Source organism: Sciurus vulgaris (assembly GCF_902686455.1).
Source record: "Sciurus vulgaris genome assembly, chromosome: 5".
Classification (NCBI taxonomy): Eukaryota; Metazoa; Chordata; class Mammalia; order Rodentia; family Sciuridae; genus Sciurus; species Sciurus vulgaris.
The window spans coordinates 128229973-128254494 of NC_136465.1; the positions used below are offsets into that span (position 1 = coordinate 128229973).

Sequence of the window (24522 nt, forward strand, 5' to 3'; positions counted from 1 at the left end):
TGGCATGGTATTTTCAGATAGTCTAGTCACATCTTCCCATATACTTTAAATCATCTCTACAGTATTTTTTCAGGGGGGGGGGGGCGGGGGACAGGGGATCGTACCCGGAGATGTTTGAACACTGAGCCACATCCCCAGCCCCGCCACCCTTTTGTATTTTATGTAGAGACAAGAGCTCTCTGAGTTGTTTAGGAGCTTGCTAAGTTGCTGCGGCTGGCTTGAACTCCTGATACTCCTGCCTCACCTCCCAAGCCGCTGGCATTACAGGGGTGTGCCAATACTCCCGGCATAATTTTTAAAACTCCCTCTCTTCCTCTTATATTTCCCTTTCTCCACCCCCTTCTAATCCCTGGGCTGCAAGTACCTAGTTTTGCCCTACTGCAAACAGATAACACCCAACTTAAAGACGTCTGGGAGAGGAGCATGCACTCACAGAGGAAAGGATGAAAAGAACTTTGTTATCTAATCCAGTAGTTTCAAAACCTGGCAGAGCATCCCAATAGACAACCTGGGACCTGCATTAAAAAGAATACTAGGTCCCAGCTTTAGATTCCATTTCAGTGGGTCTGGAGTGCAGCCTAGAAATCTACCTGAATAGGTGCCTTAGGTGATAAAAACTCAATTCTTCTGTGGACCTTTTATAGTTAAAAAAAGCGGAGCCCCAAACTGTCACCATTAAAGCCTCCCGATCGCGGATTCGCTGTCATGTTTTCCTTAGTGGCCGAAGGTCCTGAAGGTCACCAGCTGTTTTGGTTTTCAGCGAGGACAGACGCGGGCGGCCGGTTTCTGACGGTTCCCGAGGCTCAGGAGAGTGGGCCTCTCGCGCCCCGCCCTTTTTCTCTCCCAGCCCCCGCCGGACTTTTGGGCGGGGCTTGGCCGCTGCCCAGCCCCTCAGTCTAGCCACACGCTACATGGGCGGTCCCGGAAGCCGTCGGTCTGACGGTCGAGGAGCTGATTGGTCTGTAGTGGTCATGCACCTCTCCTGGGTTTTCCGGAGTTGTTTGGGTTGAGTTCGGGAAAAGTGAGCATGGCCAGGTTGAACGGGCACTTGCGGGAGCTGCGGGGACCTCTGCTCCCGCCCAGGGAGGAGGTGGAGGAGGACGATGACTATCTAGAGGAAGATGTGGAGGAGGATGAAGACTCAGTGTTCGTGGACGCAGAGGAGCTCTGCAGTGGCGGCGTCAAGGCTGGTAGCCTCCCTGGGCGCATCCAAGGTTGGAAAGAACCCGGCCCTGGCGGGGGGTGGGCTTCGAGAGTCATTGAAGTGTCTCATTCTGACTTCGTCCTGGACTAGGCGTTCCCTGGGCGCTGCTCACAGTCTTACCTTTGGGATGGTCTAACTGCTTTATTCCTACTTAGGATAAAATAATCTTAATAATAGTATCTTTCAGCACATGCTACATATTAAAGTTGAATTTTGTATTTAAGTCATGTTAACAGTTATTCGAGGTAGTTGTACAGTTAAGGAAATAGGGATGTAGAGCCTAAATCCCCACCCAGCATCAGGACTTTTAATTATTACCCTACCCTGTCTAGAATGAAATACGTGGTCATTCTTTAGCTACTTAGGGGAAGATATACAAGGAACACCCCAGCAAATTCTTGAGGTGTTAAATTTGTGTTAATAACCTTGTGATTTTTTTGACTTTTTTTGCAGTTTTCTGTGCTGTGAATTATACTTGTTGTGTCTGTGTAGTGACTGGTATTTAAGAATATTTTGATGTGTGGACCATTGCTTTCCAGTAGAAATTTCTGAGATGGTGGCCAGTTCAATAGCTACTTGCCACTTGTGGCTATTTAGAACTTGAAATGCCAGTGCAACTGAGGAGCTGAATTTTAAGTTTTATATAACTATAAATTTAAATAGCTACATGTAAGTAATCAGTGATTTAGACAAAATTTTCAAGTATTTGTGGATGGGTTAGTCATTTATTCTGAAGTATTATCAACTAATTATTATGTTCAAACCAAGATGTTTGGTGCTGGCATGCTCCACAGAGATAAAATGATGAGGTTACTGTCTTAATAGAGCTTACCCTCTAGTGAATTCAATAAACATTCTTTATCACAGTCCTTAAAGGAACTCTAAATAGTGCTTTGAGAGTTTATATTCATGAGATTCAGCTAAGACTTTCCAGAAGAAGCGACAAACCAAGATCTGTAGTAAATGTAGTAAACATAAGGAGAGCATTTAAGGCGCATGGAGTAACTTGTGCAAAGGCCCTACAGTGGGAGGCACCAAGGGATTTTTTAAATAAATTGCATGAAGGCCACTGTTGATAGATGTCAGAGTGGCAGAGAGAATACTGTTTTAGAAAGGAAACATCAGACACTTGCCTTGCAAATACTGTGCTTATCTTTTGGAATATAAAGTTGCATGAAGCACTGTCCCATTATAGTCAGCTTGCAGTGTAGTAAAGGGAATCAGATAAACAGGTAGGCCGAATGAATTGTTATAAGTACTCTAGTAGCACCTAAACATCCTATACATCACTCGGTAGGTACCCTAATAGCACCTATAGGGGCTATGGAGGGTTTGTTAAAATAATGGGGAAGAGGATTTTAAATCTCCTGAATTTACTTTTTTCCCCTTTAGTTTTAATTCCTGATGAAAATACTCAAGAGGAATGTAAAGTGTTTGGACGTTTTCCAATAACTGGTCCTTGGTGGCGAGTGAAGGTCCAGGTGAAGCCTATGGGATTGAAGAACTATCAAGTTCAAGGATTTCCGTCATACTTTCTACAGTCTGATATGTCACCACCAAATCAAAAAAGTATCTGTTCGCTCTTTCTTAAAGAGTGCGGTGTCTCCTCTGATAAAAGAGAAAACTTTTTAGCATGGGTAAACAATGTATCAAGCTATAATGATCTCAACTTTGAAAATCTTAGGGAAACATTAAAAATTTTCTACATGGAAGAGGCAAGAAAAAATAAAAAGAAATCTGCAGAGAATGAACAGGAGGAGTTAGATGGTAAGATAAGTGTTCCTCCGGAAAATACAAGTAAGTATGATTTTATCATGAGTTTTAGTGTCATTGAGATACTGAATGACTGGAGTATTTGAAATAGTACCATTGCCATGTCTTGGTTTAGTACAGGTTGAGCATCTCTATTCTGAAAATCTGAAATGCTCCAAAAATCTGAAACTTTTTGAGTACCAACCCAATAGTGCCAGTGATACTTTCTGATGGTTCATTGTACTCAAACTTCATTTCATGCACAAAGTTACTAAAAAATATTGTATAAAATTATCTTCAGGCTATGTATATAAGGTGAGTATGAAAAATAGGTGAATTTCGTGTTTTGAATTGAATTCCATCCCCAAGATATCTCATGTGCTTACAAATATTTCATTTCTGAAAATATACAAAATCCAAAACACTTCTCCCAAGTATTTCAGATAAGGCATTCTAGTCTTGTATTCCTTTTTAAAATCAATTTAATGGAAATGTGTTTTGGTTGCTTTTGGAGGATGTCACGGGCAGCTCAAGTACCTCATCTGTAACATGAAGGAAATGCATGAGATGATCCTTAAGGTCTTTTCCCACTTCCTTTCTGCCTCTAAAATTATGATCTCTCTCTCTCTCTCTCTCTCTCTCTCTCTCTCTCTCTCTCTCTCTCTCTCTCTCTCTCCCTCTCTCCCCCCCCCACCGACTTTTGAGAACTCAGAGAGTACCTTAAGTTCTTAAGAAAAAGTTGTTAATTATTGTTTTTTTAAGAAGACAGAAAAATAAGGCTATGAGTAATCCATTTTGGAAAGATTTCAGTCCAAAATGATTTAAATTTGGTTTGTTACCTGGATATTCAGATATGTAGAATATTGCATTTCTTAGTTGTATCAAATTTTGTGGTACATCAATAAATGACTTCAAGGACAAAGCAATCATAATTACAGTTGGAAAAATGATTATAAAGATAATGTGTCAATTATTTTTATGCTTCATCTTTGTGTAACTGAGTCAGAATTTTTCTTTTTATATAATCATGTTTTTTAACTTTTGTTTTTATTAGTGTATTATAATCATACATATTTGTGAGATTCATTGTGACATTCATATAGTCACATGATTTGCTCCAGTTCATTCCCCAGTGCTTGCCCTTTCCCTCCCTGCCTCTCTCCATCTGTTCCCCTTCCATTTTTCCTCTGATCTTCCATTTATTTACATGCATATTTTTTTCATTAGTGAACTATAATGATCAAAGTGCGATCCATGATGGTATATTCATACATGCACATAGCATGGTTTGGTTGATTTTATACTCTAGTTCTTCCCCTTTACCTCCTTTTCTCCCTCCCCTTTGGTCCCCTACCTGAATCAAAATTTTATTCTGATTTTATTGCAAGTGAAGGGAAACAAAAGAGTTTAGAAGTAGTTATCCATGCATTTAAAGGACATACGTTTGGTGTTAAACACAGTGAAAACTTTCTCAATATAAAAATGATTGCTATAATATAAATTTTCTTACTGGCTAAAGTACATTTATTAATTTTTTAAAATTTAGATATCTTTTGGGGGGGGGGGTACTAGGGATTGAACTCAGGGGCATTCAACCACTGAGCCACATCCCCAGCCCTATTTTGTATTTTATTTAGAGACAGGGTCTCACTGAGTTGCTTAGCAACTCGCTTATGTTGAGGCTGGCTTTCAACTTTTAATCCTTCTGCTTTAGCCTCCAGAGCCATTAGAATTATAGGCATGCACCATTTAGCCTGGTTTGATTTAGATTTCTTGAACTTGTTGTGCTAAATGAGAAAGTCCTTCAAGTTAGTTGTTCTCTGGGCTAAATTAAAAATTTTTAATTTCTTCTTTTATCATATCCTGTAGTTCCATTTATATATGCAATGACAGCTTTGCAGTTTCCAAAAGTAATGGAATTCCTTCCAGTTCTTCTGCCTCGACACTTTAGACGACTCATAAACTCTGATTCTAATGAGGTGTTAGAAAAGATTGAAGAGATTTTAGGTACACACCCATGGAAGCTGGGATTTAGTAAAGTAAGTAAGAAATTTGTTCAATATCTTGTGACCTTATGTATAAAGCAAAATTTTTCAAATTTTAACAATTTTTGCCTTTCTTCCAATGGAAAATATTTTGCATGAATCCCAGTGTTGATTTTTCTTGGAGTGTAACAAACTTCTTGTGCCTGTAGCTCTTTTGTAATTATGAAGTTGATAAATTTATGAATGAAAACCAAAAAAAAAAAAAAAAACCCAAATGGATGATATTCATATTCTTGGTATTAATTTAATCATATCACAATTTAATCTGACATCTTTTTATGTAACAATATTGCCATTTACATTGATCTTATTGAAAACAAGGGTTCTTGTGAATTTGGCAATTCCATTCTGCTGTGCAATGCAATTTCCACTGTTCAATAGGGAACTATATAAAATTTTCATTATTATTTTATGATTCATTATGATAACATTTGATTTTTAATTGGCATGATAATATCATTTAGAAATCAATTCACTTCTGTTCTTGTTGTTAGAGACCAGGAATAGAAAAGTGGTACTCTGAGGCTCCATGCTGGTAAAAGCAAATGTTGTACTTAAATTTGGGTAGTATTTGGTTATAGGTGGTGGGTTTTGTTTTGTTTTGTTTTGTTTTGTTTTTTGGTACTGGGAATTGAACCCAGGGGTGCTTAACCACTGAACCACATCTCCAGTCCTTTTTATATTTTATTTATAGACAGGGTCTCGCTGAGTTGCTTACGGCCTCACGAGGTTGCCAAGGCTGGCTTTGATCTCACAATCCTTCCTCAGCCTCCCCAGCTGCTGGGATTATAGGCATGTGTCACCGTGCCCAACTTATAAGTTGATTTTATTAAATGAAAATGTAGTTGAGAAATTCATTGATAATTCTTGGACTCTCAAAAATGTTTGCAGACTCCAGCTTAAATAATTGGGATAATGAATTCATCCTTTAAGTTTTATGACTATAAATTCAATAGGCTTTCAAAGATAAGATTCAGAAAAAATCAAATTATCATGATATATTTATTCAGTGAAGAAGGGAGACATATTTCTGAGTTGTAAGAGGCAGATAATTGTTTACCTTTATTTTTAACCTCCCATCTTTGTAAATATAAGATATTAAGAAGAATACTTCAGAGATCTAAAATTTGTGCCTGTTCATATTTCAAGAATAAATTATATACACTGTTACTACTAAAAATGTATATTGTGTTAGGTTGATAGAATTTAGCAGACATTTATCCAGACCTTACCGATGTAGAACACAGATGATCAGACCCTCACCCTTATTTTGACTGGGCTCACCATCTTCCTGGTAAGGAATAGAACTTGAGTTTTTCTTTGGAGTCAGTCTTCAAACCAGGGCCAGCCTTCTTTTCTCCTTCTCTCTGTCCTTTCCTCTCTACCTCTTCTTTAAAAAAAAAAAAAAAAAAAAAAAAAATTGTTCTTAAAAAGGATTTGCTGTCAGCTACTTCATTTTTCACCTCCTGGACTAAATGGAATCCTGGGATAGAAGTGGTTGGAATCCCAGATTCTCTCCCTAGAGTGGTCATTAAATGATTTATCCTGGCAAGAGAACAGGGCTACACCCTGATGACATTCAACTGAGAGATGCCAGGCTTGGGGACACCAGGTGATATTGAGGCAAAAATTATCTGGTGGTGACTGAGATTATTCAGTTAGGGAAGAGGCCCCTCCTTTTTCCTCAGTCTGTATCTGGAAGTCTTGTCTCCTGTCCAGTCTCTGTTCTCAGAGAAGTCATATGTGGGAAGTTAGGCCTGGCTGCAGAGGTCAGGGACTCAAGTAGGATAAGGAGGGCTGAAGTCCTGCCACTCTATGTTATTGTGTTCATTTCCTGGCTGGCCACTTAACACAACAGTCTGGGTGGCCTAAACAACAGAAATTTATTCTCTCATACTTCTGAAGGCTCTAAGTCTGGGCTCAAGGTGGTGACAGGGTTGGTTTCTTCCGAGGCCTCTCTCCTTGGTTTGTAGATGGTCTCTTCTCCCTGTGTCTCCACATACTCTACTTCCATGCCTTTCTGTGTCCTCATCTGTTCTAAGCACCCTAGTCATATAGGATGAGGGCCCACTCTAATGACCTCGTTTATGAGGTTATGATTTCATTTAACCATAATTACTTCTTTGAAGGCCCTGTCTCCAAATACAATCACATGCTGAGGTACTGGGTGTTAGGACTTCAAGGTATGACTTTTATGGGAACACAATTCAGCCCATGACCCACTGAGTAGATCTGGGTGAAGAGAATTCTGTGCCTCTTCTGTAGTGTTTTGGCAGAATTGTTGGTGGACACAGGAAATTTTTTAAGCCAAGAAAATGAGGTAGTCATTCACTCATGGTATATACAAAGTCTCACCCAAAATACATCATGTTATTAGATTGTGAATCCTATTTACATAGCATAGTAAACACTAATTTAAACTAGATTGATTAAGAAAATGTATCCTATAGAGCTAGGTGTGGTAGTCCACACCTGTAATCCCAGTGGCTCAGGAGGCTGACATAGGAGACTCAAGATCAAGACCAGTCTCAGCAACTTAGGCCCTAGGCAACTTAGAAAGACCCTATCTCAAAATTTAAAAAAATAGTAATAATAAAAGGGCTGGAGAAGTGGCTTCATGATAAATCCTGATGCAAAATTTAAAAAAAGAAAAAAGAAAATGTATGCTATAGCTTTTTCCAAAGACAGGAAGAGGAGAAATGTGCATGGAGGTGATAGTATGAGAGAAAGAGAGAGCTCTTCCTTATTGAAACTATTTCCATAGCAGGGAATTAATAATAGAGATCTAAAAATTTGTTTTTAAATTCAAGGAATAAGATAAATATTATTTATAAGTTTACAGATAAATTCCAAAGTGTTGATGATATTTCTTTTAGGTAGTCTGGGAAAGAGTAAGCCAGGGGATTCCTATTTATTGTAATAAGCCTTGGAGTATTATTTGACTTCTATAAATGATTTGTGCATTTCTTAGATAAAGTATAATTCTATTTTAAAAATTGTATATAGCTATAATCACAGGACAGTCCATTAAATAATTAGTGATATGTTAAGTATGTAATTTTTCCTCAAGATTTAGTTGAAATATATAATTCTGGGACTTAAAAATTGTTAGCAAATAATATGGTTTTCTGTAATTCTAATAATACTTATCAATATTTACAATATTTACAATTTCTGTAAAGCAATTTGACCTTCATTTCCTCAAAGATAACCTACAGAGAGCTGAAGCTTTTGCGATGTGAAGCAAGTTGGATGGCTTTTTGTCAGTGCCCGACTCTTCTCCAGTTGATGACCAACTTGGAGAAGAATGCCCTGGTCATCTACTCTACCCTGAAGCAGATCTGTAGAGAACATGGCCACACGTGCATTGAAGTGGCTAACTTGACTTTGGAAATGTCAGAGCACATGTCTTTTCATGATGCTTGGCTATCTCTGAAGTTTTTGAAGGACATTGGCGTGGTGACATTTGAGAAGGACTGGATCTTTCTTTATGACCTTTATCAGGCTGAGAGAGGCATTGCCTCATCAATAAGTGACCTGATGAAGAGACGTCCATGGCATTTACACGTTGATGTCAAGAAGGTGCTGGCATCTATTCGTGCCCCCAAATCTGAGGATTCAGAAAATGATGAGGAGGAAAGTAAACCTGATGAAACAGGGTTAGAAAATTCTGAGGGCATTTTGGACCCATGGGGTAGTGATGACCTTACTTGGGATAATGGTGAAAATGAAACTAATGCAGAAATGAATGACATCCAGTTGGATCAGGATCAAGTGGCTGCCTTAGAAATGATTTGCTCCAATGCTGTGACAGTCATCAGTGGGAAAGGTGGCTGTGGGAAGACCACCATTGTTAGCCACCTTTTTAAACATATAGAGAAGTTGGAAGAAATAGAAGTTAAAAAAGCTTGTGAAGATTTTGAACAAGACCAGAATGTCCCAGAAGAATGGAATACCTTCTTTGAGCAGAGTCATCTGGGAGCAGACAAGACCATAGAAGTTCTGCTCACAGCACCCACAGGGAAGGCAACTGGCTTACTGAGACAGAAAACTGGGCTCCCTGCTTATACGCTGTGCCAGGTAAAATCTTTGGCATTTTGACTATCGATAAAACTTTTGCCATAAAGATACACTTATTTCTTACTTATTTCATTAAGTTCAGTGTTTCTCAGAGACAGATCTTGACCTAGTTTCTTATGCATCAATTCTAATCAACTGGTAGTATCTTAGTATCTGTTGGATGTTGAGATAATATTTCTGAAACCATGTTTAGGCCCAAAAGGGAGAGCAAGAACACAGGAAGAGCTCTAGAGTGATCATTATGCCATTTATTTATCATCTTTGAATTAGGGTTACCATATAATAGCAGATGTCAATATAAATAATTTTTTAATATATGTATGTACCAAATATGCATGAACATACTTATAACTTAAAAAGTCATTTTTTGTGTATGTATGCAGTTCATATTTAACTAGACATCCGGTATTTAATTTGGCAATTCCAACTTTGGCTAGTGTGTAGGGAACCCAGGCTACAAAGTTCTTGGAGTGATCAGAGTGCTCATGGAGGGTGCATGTATTGAGGTGGTTGTACTAGAAGTACAGAGGAAAGTGTCAGAGATTTCTCAGATCATTAGTTGGAAGTGTCAGACAAAAGAAAGGAAATGACTAGAGGTAACTCCAAATGTTTTGCTGTGAGACAAGGCCACTGAGAGAATGAAGATTTTGTTCAACAGAATTGATGCATTTGAATGGGAAATATGAAGGCTTTCTTTAATAAGCTTGTTAAGTCTAGTTTTAATAGAAAAATAAAGACATGATGTGATACCATTTAAAATATGCATATTACATATATCCACAACTATGAATTGGAAATATTTCTGGCATGATATACACCAAAATGTTTAGTGTTCTCTGATTGCAATTTGACAATTTTTTCCTCATTTATATTATAAAAATTTAGTATCACTCCTGTAATAAGTAGCATTATTGGGTGAATTGGTGTGATGGTAATGGTGGCTTTTAAAATGAGGAGGTCAGAAGCTTAGAACACTTGAAAGAATAAAAGGAGTAATTTTAAATTAGGTTGAGAAGGCAGCCCTTGATGTCCAGAACAAGAGAAGAGAAGGGCTTGAGGGATTGGAATATCTCAGGAGGTTCAGAAGTTTAATTTGGGAGTGAAAAAAAACAGGGAGCTTTCTCTGGTTTAGTGCAACTAGAAAGTGTGTGATGTTTTACATTGGAGCTGTGTTTGAAGATTGCTAAATTAAACACGTTCCTTGCTGGGAAGCAGTTTTTTGAACTATTTCATCCTTTTATTTTGTTTTAAGATTATTTGATGTATCTTTTCTTATGTATTCATCCCTCTAACCTTTATGTCCTCTATTTCTTTATCTCTTTCCTTATCTTTCTTTATTCCTCCTTCATATATAAGGGTTTTGTTTTAAAATTATGTTTTTTTTTTTTTAAACCTGACTATAGATATGCCATACTTTGCTTATAGGTCAACTATAGCTTCTATTTATGGGACAAAAAGCTGATGGACAAGAATATGCCATGGAAATTTTCTTCGGTTAGAGTTCTGGTTGTGGATGAAGGGAGTCTGGTGTCTGTAGGCATCTTCAAGTCGGTTTTAAAATTACTGTGTGAGCACTCTAAACTTTCTAAGCTTATTATCCTTGGTAAGTTATAATATTGGTGGAATTCTAATGTTGAGTTCAAAGCATTGTGGTCAGCATGCTGTTCACGTCGTTCCATTGTACCATTTCCTAGGATGGGAAGCCACCCTTGGGGGCCCTCACCAGGGCTGCACTGAGTTAAATCTGACCACTCTCTAAGTGCCTTGGGTGGGGCTTTGTTTGACCAGGATGCTAGCAGGTGAGGATGAATGAAATAGGGCTGTCAAGGGTCACTGCAGAACACCTAAATGATGGCTATTGTTAGAGGAGTAGTGCCACAGAGTCAGAAGAAATCAGACTGTAAATTATTTGGAAATGGTAAAATATCTGAATTATAGAACACTTAAAAGAAATTCTATGATTTGAAGCTAATTGGAACATGGCAACCTCTGAAGTCTTCTAATTCTGTTGAGGTTCCCTTAGATTCTAATGAATAGTGATCTATGGACTATATGATTTAATGCAGAAAAAAAATCAAATAGCAATCTGAGAATCAAATTATATATAAATATTTTTTATATCTTTGAAAATGTTTTATAAGCAGCTGATTATATTAATGGCTGAAACATTTTTCCTATTTCTACCTAGATACATATATTTCTTACTTTTAGAGTTTGTGTTTTGTTTATTTCAAGCAAAGAGAATTTTTAATAGAGTGAAATATGTTGTCATTAGATTGATGGAACTTATCTGTTATCAGGTGCTTATTTATTTTATATTTTATGAATTTATGTAATTGAGGCCATGGATTCTTCCAGGTTCATTAAGACATTGAGCAAGACTGAATAAGTGACTGACTACTAGTTTTCTAAGGCCTGTTTTTTTGTTTTTTTTTTTTTAAACATGTTGGTTAAAATGTATATCCCTCTATAGTTTGCCATTGTTACAGGTATGAATGAAGTTCAGTTCAGATTTGTTGCCTTATTGTGTTTTCATCTTTTATCTTTTAATGTTTAATTTGAATATTTTAAAAATATTTATTGTTCTTAAACAATTTTGAATAAAGATTTTGGGAGCTTTTTTTCTACATTATAGCAAATTCATATTTATTACATGTATCAATGGGGAGAAATAAAAATAATTTCTGAAGTTTTAGATTCCAGTTACTAAAACCTACAGTGTCTTTTTTTTTTTTTCCCTCTCCTGTTAGGTGATATTAGACAGTTACCTAGTATTGAACCTGGTAACTTGCTGAAAGATCTTTTTGAGACTCTTAAGTCAAGAAAGTGTGCTATTGAGCTGAAGACAAACCACAGAGCAGAGTCTCAGTTAATTGTGGACAATGCTACACGGTATAATATAATGAAGACTTTGCATTTTCTTTCTGTTAGACTGGAAATAGAAAGTAAAATAGAAATAATAATTATTTGTGTGTGTGTGTGTATGTGTATATATATGTATATATATACATATGTATGCACATATATTAACTTTTGAGTTAAAGTGATTTAGTATAATATACTTATTGTACCTTTTATCAAACCTATCTTAAAGTATGTACCTTTTGCTCACAGAAAAACAAAGTTAATATTCTTTTCTTAAAAATTGTTTTTAGATGTTGATAGACCTTTGTTTTATTCACTTATTTATATGTGTTGCTGAGATTCGAACCCAGTGCCCCACACATGCTAGGCAAGTGCTCTACCACTAAGCCACAACCCCAGCCCAAAGTTAATATTCTTAATGCTGGTCCAGCATAAATTATTATTAAAACTTAAGAATGGATATGTTTTGCTGATTTGAAATGCATTTGTAGTTGGCTCTCTGTATCTGTAAGTTCCACCTCTGTGGATTCCACCTATCATGAATTAAAAATATTTTTTAAAAATTTACTTCTGTTCTGAATATGAATAGACTTTTTATCATTATTTCCTAAACAATACAGTAACTACTTACATCTCATTTGTGATAGGTATTATAACTAATCAGAGGATTATTTAAAATATGTGAGAGGATATGTGTAGGTTATATGCAAACACTTTGCCATTTTATATAAGGGACTTGAGCATCCATAGATTTTGGTAACAGTTGCATTATGTTTAGAGACTGGAATAAGCCCAAAGAGAACAGAGGCTTGAAAATGAATGAGTTCACTCATATTCAAAGGAGAATTGAGAGAAAATTTCCTTTAATTTTTGTGGGGGGAAGTCTAATGTATAAAAACTAAATGTGATATTTACTCCCAAATGAATCCTGGTGGCACCCACTGCATATCACTCCTCTTAAAGTAGAAAAGAATCCACTTCTTCCCTTAGACTTTGCATAAACCTTTGGACCGAGCCTCTGTGCAATTAGGCATTTGCTTTTTTCATAATCTTTATACCAGAAAATCACAACTATTACTATTTCATGACATTTATTTTAATATTAAAATATATAGATGTAAAGGAACCTTGAAATACCAAGAAACTGTTTCATTCATTGGGTCAAAAATTAACTTTATAATTGACAGGAGTAGGGTAGGTGATATGGATTTGTATGGAGACATTAAGAAAAATAATGAAGTTAGATATATAATGTTCCTTTCCTATAACTCTTTTGCTTCTACCTAAATGGCACTTTTTTTCTTTCCTTTGTACTGGGGATTAAACCCAGGGGCACTCAACCACTGAGCCATATCCCCAGCCCCTTTTTATATTTTATTTATAGATAGATCTCACTAAGTTTCTTAGGGCCTAAGTTGCTGAGGCTGGCTTTGAACTTGCGATCCTCCTCTCTCAGCTTCCCAAACCACTGGGAAGGGCATCTAATTTTGCTAGATGATTGGTCATTTTAAAGTTTCCAAACTTGGAGGAATCTCAACCACATTATATTCCTTAAATTAATTTTTCCTGAAACTCAGGAATTCTTAGTAACCCTTTCCAAAATCAGTTGTCCAAGCTCTGCTCCTATCATCATTTCATCTCAGTCACCATCCCCAAATATTTATTTACTGTGAAGAATTCCTGTGCTATACCAGGAAAATGCTTCTAAGAAGTAGGCTACATGTCCTGGATCAGAAGCAAAATAGGAAATCAATGATGATTCCTAGGAGCCCCCAAATTAAATCTCATTCCCTTTCCTTTCTTCCTGTTCAACTATGGCAAAGGATGAAGATGACACAGAAGGTCACCCCCCCTCGGAGAGTCAGGCTGCCGGGGGGTCTATTCCCAGATTCAGTCAGTCTTCTTCCAAAGAACTAAGGAGAGGCTCTGTTATGACAAGCCCCCTGAGTCTTACTGTGTTTTCTGATGTGATTCTCTAGTCTTGAACACACGAGAAAGAGGGAAGAATGAGGAGGGAATACAATGAGACAGATGTGGGCATGCGACTCCAGTGGGAAAATGGAAGCATATACACAAAACAGAAAAAAGGAGAAGAGGATGGTAGAAAGTAGGGAAAAGGCCCCAACTAGTCCAAATCAATTTAAATGGAGAGGTTATATCGAACTCCCTGGACTCAGATTTGCCTCGCAGATTTGCTATCTGTTGGGTGGGACAACTCTAGATTTGACTAAGCCTCGTATTGCTACTTACCTCTGAAATGAGGATAATACCTACCTTGTATGGTTCTTTTGGGTCTGGAGATAAGTAGGTCAGGTTCTTAGTGGTGCATAATACATCCTCTGGTAGTTTTTTTTTTCTCAGTCTTATAACTTAATAAGAGTAGCTGGCATGGTGGTGCATGCCTATAATCCCAGCGTCTTGGGAGGCTGAGGCAGGAGGATTGCAAGTTAAAAGCCAGCCTCAGCAACTTAGCAAGATCCTAAGCAACTTTTTATCTCAAAATAAAAGCAACTTTTTTTTTAAAGCACTGGTTTTTTAATTTTTATTTTTGTTTTCTAGTTGTAGATGGATGCAATACCTTTATTTTATTTTTATGTGGTGCTGAGAATTGAATCCAGGGCCTCACACCATGCTAGGCGAGCATTCTACCACTGAGCACCAACCCCAGCCCAATAAAAGCAACTTTTAATCTCGAAATAAAAAGTAAAAAGGGCAGGGATGTTGCTGAGTAGTTTGAGCATCCCTGTTTTCAGTCACTGGTATCAAAAAATAAAAAATAAAAAAAGTAGGGGAAGGCATGCTAAATGTAGCACCTGACTTCATGGTCTCTAATTCTATTAGAAAACTCATTTACTATTTATAACGCATATCTGGGTGGCATTTTTTTAGTGCTTATTATCTTTAATAGATATTAATTATTGTAAGTCTGATCATGTATGAAGATAATTTTAAATGATAATATTCTTGGTTTATTTTATCTTTATTCAAGAATCTCAAAACGTGAATTTCCAAGATTTGATGCAGAACTAAATATCTCTAATCCTCCATTCCCCATCTCAGTTGAAGATAAGACATTTATCTTTGTCAGACTCCCAGAAGTTGACACCAATTCTCAGTTATCTGAAAGCAGTCGTCACTCCTGTAAGTGTATGCTTCTATGACACAGAGTTACGTATTTCAGTTTTATTATATAGTTAAGTGACTAATTATAAGTTTATTTGATGATAGACATAAATATTGCCAGTCAAAATGGACCACTGAAAATAAATAAATGGATTTACTAATTTTCAAAAGCAGATTACCCTAGAAGTGTGTAAAGAAGAAAGCTCTGGACGACAGTAGGGACCAGTAAATACTTGTTGAGTGAATAAGCACCTATAAATAATTTTGTTTAAAAGATGTAGAGAGAGTGGAAAAAGCAGACAGCAAAACAGCACGACACTGTATGTGCAAATGAAAAAAAATGTTGAGAGACCTTTGGAGATTCCTGCTCTGGCAGGCCAAGGTTTGGCTCAGATTAAGCTCAAGTTTGACCATTTTCTAAAAATAATCCTCCCTTGATTTGAGAAATAAAGGATTCAGTGAGCAACTAACTTATCCTTCCTAGAGCAGGTGATCACATGCCTGGGGTTTTTAATTCCCCCATGATTCTTCTTCTATTAGGGAATTGCACAAAGCCTAGATGTTCCTACGTAAATTTTTGTTACCTTCTGTCCCAGGAGAAAAGATTGCCTTTTTGTATCTTTGCTGAGAGACTAGAGGAAGTCTGTTTGTCAGTGTTCCATGTAAAAGGAGGTTTTAAGTAGTTGTCACTGTGGTCAATCATCTTAGCTCTAAAGAGGAAGGGAGGCTGTCCCCTTGCCCCCCATTTGGATGATTATGTCCACCAGCTTTCATTTTCACATTCATAGTTTGGATTTAATGAGTGGTCAGACTATTTAATAGTTGGTAGTCAGCACGGATTCCATTGGAATGGTTTCTGCTATGCCAGGGCTAATGTTTTAGTAATTGAATCATGGAGAGGTCTAGGGGGAAGGAAGGGAAAGGTTGGGAGGATATTGTGGTATTAGGGGAGTGTCCTTTTCCAGTCAATGCAGAAGCATCTCAATATTGTAGACTGGTATATGCCAGTTAGATATTATTTTGAATATAATACCCATCTCATATGAGTATTGTAAATATTAAGATAACATTTAAAGCATATAGATTCTCAAATTCTCTTTCTAACCACTAGTACCACTGGGACTTAAAGTTTTATATTACTAATTCTGTTACATATTTTGTATTCTCGCTCATTTCTTAAGTTCAGCATTCATAAATTATCAGTGAATATATAGTGAGCTTATTACAATAATAACAGGAGCCATCCTGGCCATTGGTTGATCTCTCTGTTAAGGGTGGGATGTCTGGAACCCTTCTGTCCATTCTCTTTCCTATTACTTTAGCTGATGCAGGGAATGAGGTGGGCATTTCCATGGGAAGCTTGTATTCCATTTGGGGAGATATTTTTTGAGGCCCTTAGCAGGAATTCTGAGTTAATTTCTCCATAGAAACAGTGTTATGATTTGGTAATTTTCTGTGTTAACTTTATTCTTTTGCATTATCAGATTTATATTCTGCAGTTAGAAGTTTACTGGAAGAAAATGACTTTAAAAGTGCAGAAACATCACAATTTATTGCATTTAGAAGGTAAAGCATTTGCAGTACTTTAATGTTTTTCATATAGCTTTTAAATTTAATAACTCGTTAATGTAGATCTTACTTGGATGGGGGAGACTCTTATAATTTATCACTGTTAATTCTCATTCTTACTTTGGAGGGCACTTTCTAAATGTGGCTCTTTCTACCAAATATTATATTTAGACATTCACAGAAAATCTAAGTGGAACAAAAGTTTATGTGAGCATATAAAATTATAAAATATTTTTGCTGGAGAAAGTTCTGGAATCTTCTTATAGAATCCAGTATATCAAAATTGTTGATAACACAGATAATCTTATAGCAGACACCAGTTTTTTTTTTTTTTTTTTTTTTTTTTTTTTTTCTTTTGTGGTGCTGGGAATTGAACCCAGGGCTATAGCAGACAACAGTAAGGTGACCCTTGCATTTTCCTGTGTGTTTCAGGCAGGACTGTGACCTCATCAACGACTGCTGTTGCAAGCACTACACAGGCCACCTCATCAAGTGAGCATCTCCAAGAACTGATACTTCTGAGCACAGTCCTTCCTTGAGTCCTTGTTCTTTTGTTTGCTGTAGCCACATATACTTTTTTTTCCTCTCCTCATTTGTGAAATATAATGATCTCTTCAGTTAAATATATATCCATAGGAATTGACATTCATGGTAGTGAGTGTATTAAGAAGAAAAATAAGAAATGAAATTTTCCTTTTGGTTTCCCAAGTGTGGTAGCCTTCAGCTTCTGCAAGATGAACATAGGGAGTCAAGGAAGAATTTCTAAAATTATAACATGTAGTGCTTCCAACAAACTAAGCAACCTGACGCCTGCAGAGAGTACCTTCATGAATGGCCAGCAGAGAAGCAGGAGTATTAAAAGGGCCACTCTATACATGGGGAAAATTAATTCATTTATCTTGTATATGCCAACACTTACTCATTATTCAGTGTAGATATCCTAGGGCCGTTTAAGCACAGGAGCTCCTGCCAGCTGAGGAAAGATACACAAAATGCTGTGTAAGGGAGCCTAATTAGGGGTTAAAAATAAAGGGTTGGGCCCTTTGGGTCCTAGTAACTGTTATCTTGGAAGGTAATTTCACCTTTGCATGTATTTAAAAGAAGATACTTTACACAGAATTTCCTTTATCAAGCTGAAATAAGAGTGAATAAGATAATAAAGCTAAAACACCATAGTAACTGGTGTATCACCAATATTTATTCAACTTGCTGCTATTCTAATAGGTTAACATAATTATTTTCATAGAAATATGTGTAAGTGCTCTAAAATCTGAAATAGGATAGTAGTAGGTAGTAAAAGGAGAGGAGAGAAGGAATTTTAAAGATAGAATCAATAAGATTTTTGGTAAATTTTTAAAATATAGGAGGGGAAAGAGCATTTACACTAAAATTACTAACTTGAAAAAATTTGCTTAGGAAATGGCATTTACATTTGAGGTGATACAGAAAGCAGATGTAAATTGTCCCATGATAATTGTGAAAATCTGATTTCTTGTTGACCTTTGGAGAATGAAAGCAATATAAAGAAAGTGTGGAAATCATTTTGATAATTTAGTCGGTTCTAAGTAGGAGCTAATGTTTAAACAAAATAAAGTTGAAATTTTCTAAACTCTGATTATATATTATCATTTTCTAACCCAGAGACCATCAAAAGAGACTCATATTTGGAGTTGGTGATAAAATTTGTTGTACCAGGAATGCATACCTTTCAGAGTTACTTCCTGGAGTTACCTCTGGAAGTCAGCCTGATAATGATCTAGAAGCCAGTGGAGAAGGCTTTCGTGGGACTCCTCATGATTTTGCCAAGAATAAGCCTGACTTTGAAAGTGGTATTCGCCTGTGTAATGGAGAAGTATTTTTCATAACAGGAGTAAGTGTCAGAAAAATAGTACCTTTTTACCAATTAGAACTATATTTTTATTGCTCTATAATTGTAATGTCTGGTTTTAGTGTCAGAATAATGATGGAATAATTGAGAATAATTGAGATGGATCCCTAGGATTCCTTGCATCCCTAGGATAAAACCCACTTGATCGTGGTGCACTATCTTTTTAATGCATTTTTGTATGCGATTTGCTAAGATTTTGTTGAGAATTTTTATATTTTTCCAGAAGATTTTGTAAGGCCAGATAATTTTTAATAAGTTTAGCAGACCTTGAGTAGCAAAACCAATATACAAGTGAGATACGTAGACTTTGCAAAGCATCATATCCTTAGTTGCACCTTAAATATAGAAACGCTCACTAAATTTGTTTTCATTGTGGAGACCTCTTCTAAACTTGTATTCTTAAAAAGCTGTGAGGATTGATTCCCAAGTATTTTATTTTTTTCGAGGCTGTTGTGAATGGGGTAGTTTTCCTAACTTCTCTTTCTGAAGATTCATCACTTATGTATAAAAATGCATTGGATTTATGAGCATTGATCTTATATCCTGCTACTTTACTGAATTCACTTATGAGTTCCAAAAGTTTTCTGGTGGAATTTCCTGGTTCCTCTAAATATAGAATCATGTCATCAGTGAACAGGGAGAGTTTGAGTTCTTCTTTTCCTATTTGTAGCCCTTTAATTTCTTTGGTCTGTCTAATTGCTCTGGCAAGAGTTTCAAGGACAATGTTGAAAAGAAGTGGTGAAAGAGGGCATCCTGCCTTGTTCCAGTTTTTAGGGGGAATGCTTTCAGTTTTTCACCATTTAGAATGATATTGGCCATGGGCTTAGCCTAGATAGCCTTTACAATGTTCAGGTATGTTCCTACTATCCCTATTTTTTCTGGTGTTTTCAGCATGAAGAGGTGTTGTATATTGTCAAATGCTTTTTCTGCGTCAATTGAAATAACCATATGATTCTTATCCTTAAGTCTATTGACATGATGGATTACGTTTATTGATTTATGGATGTTAAACCATCCTTGCATTCCAGGAATGAACCCCACTTGATCGTGGTGCACAATTTTCTTAATATGTTTTTGGATACAGTTTGCCAATATTTTGTTAAGGATCTTAGCATCTATATTCATCAAGGATATTGGTCTAAAATTTTTCTTTCCTTGATGTGTCTTTTCCTGGTTTGGGTATGAGGGTGATATTAGTTTCATAGAATGAGTTTGGTAGGGTACCCTCCTTTTCTATTTCCTGGAATACTTTGAGAAGTATTGGAATGAGTTCTTCTTTGAAGGTCTTGTAGAACTCAGCTGAGAATCTGTCTGGTCCTGGGCTTTTCTTGGATGGTAGATTTTTAATGGCTTCTTCTATTTCATTGCTTGATATTGATCTGTTTAAATTGTGTATGTCCTCCTGGTTCAGTTTGGGAGGAGCATATGTCTCTAGAAATTTGTCAATGTCTTCGGTACTTTCTATTTTGTTAGAATACAGATTTTCAAAGTAGCTTTTCATTATGTTCTGTATCTCAGTGGTGTCTGTCGTGATATTTCCTTTTGCATCATGTATTTTAGTAATTTGAGTCTTTTCTCTCCTTCCCTTTGTTAGTGTGGCTAAGGGTTTATCTATTTTGTTTACTTTCTCAAAGAACCAACTTTTTGTTATGTCAATTTTTTGAATTGTTTCTTTTGTTTCAATTTCATTGATTTCAGCTCTGATTTCAATTATTTCCTGTCTTCTACTACTTTTGCTGTTATTCTGTTCTTCTTTTTCTAGGGCTTTGAGCTGTAATGTTAGGTCATTTAGTTGTTGACTTTTCATTCTTTTCTGGAATGCGCTCCATGCAATGAATTTTCCTCTTAGTACCGCTTTCATAGTGTCCCAGAGATTTTGATATGTTGTATCATCATTCTCATTGACCTCTAAGAATTTTTTAATCTCCTCCCTGATGTTTTTTGATATCCATGTTTCATTCAATAGCATATTATTTAGTCTCCAAGTCTTGGAGTAATTTCCTTTTTTTACTTTGTCATTGATTTCTACTCTCAGTCCGCTATGATCTGATAGAACACAAGGCAGTATCTCTATTTTTTGCATTTCCTAAGGGCTGCTTTGTGGCATAACATATGGTCTATTTTCGAGAAGGTTCCATGTGCTGCTGAGAAGAACGTGTATCCGCTCGTTGATGGATGGAATATTCTATATATGTCTATTAAGTCTAGGTTATTGATTATGTTATTGAGTTCTATGGTTTCTTTGGTTGGATTTTGTTTGGAAGATCTATCTAGTGGTGACAGCGGTGCGTTAAAGTCGCCCAGAATTATTATGTTGTGGTCTATGTGATTCTTGAAATTGGAAGGATTTGTTTGATGTACAGGGTGCACCATTGTTTGGGGCATAAATATTTACTATCATTATGTCTTCCTGATTTATGGTTACCTTAAGCAGTATGAAATGTCCTTCTTTATCCCTTCTGACTAACTTTGGCTTGATGTCCACTTTATCTGATATAAGGATGGAAACCCCTGCTTTTTTATTGGATCCATGTGCGTGGTAGGTTTTTTCCCATCCTTTCACCTTTAGTCTGTGGGTGGTAGGTTTTTTCCCATCCTTTCACCTTTAGTCTGTGGATGTCTTTTTCTATGAGATGAGTCTCTTGCAGTCAGCATGTTGTTGGGTCTTTCTTTTTAATCCATTCTGCCAGTCTATGTCTTTTGATTGATGAGTTTAGGCCATTAACGTTCAGGGTTATTATTGAGAAATGATTTGTATTCCCAGTCATTTGGGCTTATTTTTGTTTTTTAAGCTTGGTTTAGGCTTGGTTTCTCCTTTGAGTGGTTTTTCTCTAAGATAGTTCCTCCCTTTGCTGACCTCCATTGTTGCTTATCACTCCTTCTCATGGAATATTTTGTTGAGAACTTTCTGTAGTGCAGGCTTTCTATTTGTCAATTCTTTTAACTTTTGTTTATCATGGAAGGATTTTATTTCATCTTCAAATCTGAAGGTTAATTTTGCTGTGTATAGGATTTTTGGTTGGCAACCATGTTCTTTCAGAGCTTGAAATATGTTGGTGCAGGCCCTTCTAGCTTTTAGAGTCTGGGTTGAGAAGTCTGCTGCTATCCATATTGGTCTCCCCCTATATGTAATCTGATGCTTTGCTCTTGTGACCTTCAATATCCTATCTTTATTTTGAATGTTAGGCATTTTCATTATAATGTGCCTTGGTGTGGATCCGTTGTGATTCTGTGCATTTGGTGTTCTGTAAGCCTCTTGTATTTGATTTTCCATTTCATTCTTCTGGTTTGGGAAATTTTCTGGTATTATTTCATTGACTAGGTTGTTCATTCCTTTGGTTTGTATCTCTGTGCCTTCCTCAATCCCAATAATTCTTAAATTTGGTCTTTTCATGATGTCCCATAGTTCTTGGAGATTCTGTTCATGATTTCTTACCATCTTCTCTGTTTGGGCGACTTTATTTTCAAGATTAAATATTTTGTCTTCATTGTCTGAGGTTCTGTCTTCCAAGTGGTCTAGTCTGTTGGTGATGCTTTCCATTGAGTTTTTTATTTGGTTTATTGTCTCCTTCATTTCAAGGATTTCTGTTTGTTTTTTTTTTTTTTTTTTGAGAATCTCTATCTCTTTGTTGAAATGATCTTTTGCTTCCTGCAGGTGCTCTTTCAGCTTATTGGTATTATCATTCATTGCCTGCATTTGCTCTCTTAACTCATCCTTTGCTTTGCGAATCATCTTAATCATGTATAATCTGAAGTCCTTTTCTGACATTTCTTCTAACATACTGTCATTGGATTCTATTACTATAGAATCTAGATTTGTTTGGATCATTTTCTTCCCTTGTTTTTTCATGTTGTTCATGTATCTTCCCCTCTAGCGCTGCAGATCTGGGGTATTGCAGATTTCCCCCTATAGGCTTATAGTGGCCCTATAGGTTTCCAAAACCCTTTCTTTAAGGGGAGATCAATATTAGCAGTGCCCAAATCAGACACTATGCAATCCTAGACTAAATAGCCCCTATGGGGACAATAACATCATGTAAATAAGGGAGAAAGCGACTCTGAGGGAACAGGTAAACAGAAGGAAAAGAAAACAAGAAACGTAAAGAAATAAAAACTTAAATATTTTTTTAAAAAAGGAGAAAAAAGAAAATCTACTGTGTTATAGTCATATACTAATGAAACCTCCCAGTGTTCAGTAGCCTGATGTATGAGAGGTACCTGACAGTGAGCTTCAAACCTCCAGCAGGCGTCTCAGGATGGGATTTGCCCCACCCGAAGATCGGAGCTATGGCTTCCAGGATTATCCAAGATGGCTGCTCTGGCTTTGAAATGTGTTGGCAAATGGGGAGCTGCAGCTCAGGGGTGGACGTAGTCAGCTGGAGGTCCTGGAGACAGGATGCAGTTGGTCCGGCAGTGGTCTTGGAGGTTGGGTGTGTTTGGTGTGGTTGTGGGATCCAGGAGGCCGGGTGCAATCAGTTGGTCTGGGTTCCCGGTGATAGGGCACAGTCAGTTGGTCTGGGGGGTCCTGGCGGCAGGGAGCAGTCAGTCGATGTGAGGGCCCCAGAGGCAGGTAGTGATGGGTTGGGCTGAGGGATCCTGGAGACGGGGCTCAGTCAGTCTGGCCAGGGGTCCTATAGGGCCTGGCTGTTGTCTCAAAATGGCGGCAGCCATGTGTAATCAAACCTGCAGGTACTGTGACAGTGAACTTCCAGGCAGCAGGAGGCAGCTGGTTCTCCTCTGGCGGTCTGCGGTCAATCTGCTGGCAGCTGTCGGACGATGGGGAGGTGAACCTCGAGCATTGGGTGATGATTAGGGGTAAGGCAGGCGATGGACAGGCGAGAGGCAGGCAAATGGCGGATGATAGGCTCCTGACAGTGAGCAATCTGTTCTCAAGAAAGGCATCGATATGCTGGCAGACTGCAGGTGATCACAGCAGACAAATGGGATAAAGAGCAGGGGATCAATAAGCAGCAAAAACTGCCTCACTGAGAAACAGATATCCTCTGCTTGAATCCAGCGTTACAGAGCGACAAGGAATGCAGCCTCCCTCTAGACCGCCATCTTGGATCCACTCTTGAAATTCTTAACTGTAATGAATGTACATTCTACTTTACTTTTAAGGTCCTTACATTTCCTGTTCAACCCAAAGAGAATATCTTTACTGTGTGTGTATTTGAAGACACACAGAATAATTGTTTTTGTTGCAGGATGTAACTGATGTAACTTTTGGAAAGAGAAGGTATTTGACCATTAATAACATGGCTGGCTTGGAAGTAACGGTGGATTTTAAAAAACTAATGAAATTATGTCACATAAGACATGCATGGGCAAGAACTATCCACACGTTTCAGGTAAGAGTGGACTTATACAAAGCTATTATAAATAGATTACCAAGCCATCGAGAACTTTTCTTTGTTTTCTTTTAAATTTTATTTGCTTTTCTTTTTCTTTTTATCATTTTTGCACGGTCTTGCACATGCTGAGAATTCTGTCACTGAGCAACATCCCCAGCCCTTGCTTTTATTTTTTTGATTAGAAAACAAAGTGCAGAAAAGTAGAGAAAACAGTAAACAGATCGTAATGTTTTGCTCTTTTTACTTTAGAGCCCACTTTTTTTTGGGAACTGAAACATGTAGTTAAAGCCTCATCTTTCAGGTCTCCCCTCCCTCCTGCACTCTCCAAGTGGCTTGGTGTGGCTCCATGCCGCTCTTATCTTTATTTGAAATTTTATATTTTGTTCGTTATGAATGTTTTTCCGCCTTATTTTTGATTTCTAAGAATATCACATTAAAATATTACTTATCTTTTTGCTGAATTTCTTAGTGCCCCTTGAATTTTGTACCTGTGTAGTCCTGGGCCTGTTTCCCACCTTCCTCTGAAGGGACTTCTGTCCTGTATTTGGTGTATGTTGTTCCAATTTATACAGAGTAATATGTACATCTTCTCTGTTTCCAAGGTTTAAGCAAATGGTATCATCACATTTCTGTTCTTTTACA

The 24522-nt window shown here is 37.1% G+C and overlaps 1 protein-coding gene across 1 annotated transcript in view; it reads left to right on the top strand.

Moving 5' to 3' along the window:
* Positions 1-961: 961 nt before the first annotated feature.
* HELB (DNA helicase B) overlaps positions 962-24522 on the top strand; it is a 41095-nt gene continuing 17534 nt past the window's right edge. The window contains 11 exon segments of the mRNA XM_079139664.1: positions 962-1214; positions 2597-3001; positions 4826-4995; positions 8209-9081; positions 10507-10684; positions 11832-11973; positions 14936-15087; positions 16554-16635; positions 17071-17130; positions 18280-18508; positions 23734-23877. Coding sequence (XP_078995790.1) covers positions 1028-1214; positions 2597-3001; positions 4826-4995; positions 8209-9081; positions 10507-10684; positions 11832-11973; positions 14936-15087; positions 16554-16635; positions 17071-17130; positions 18280-18508; positions 23734-23877 — 2622 coding nt within the window. The 5' untranslated portion in view covers positions 962-1027.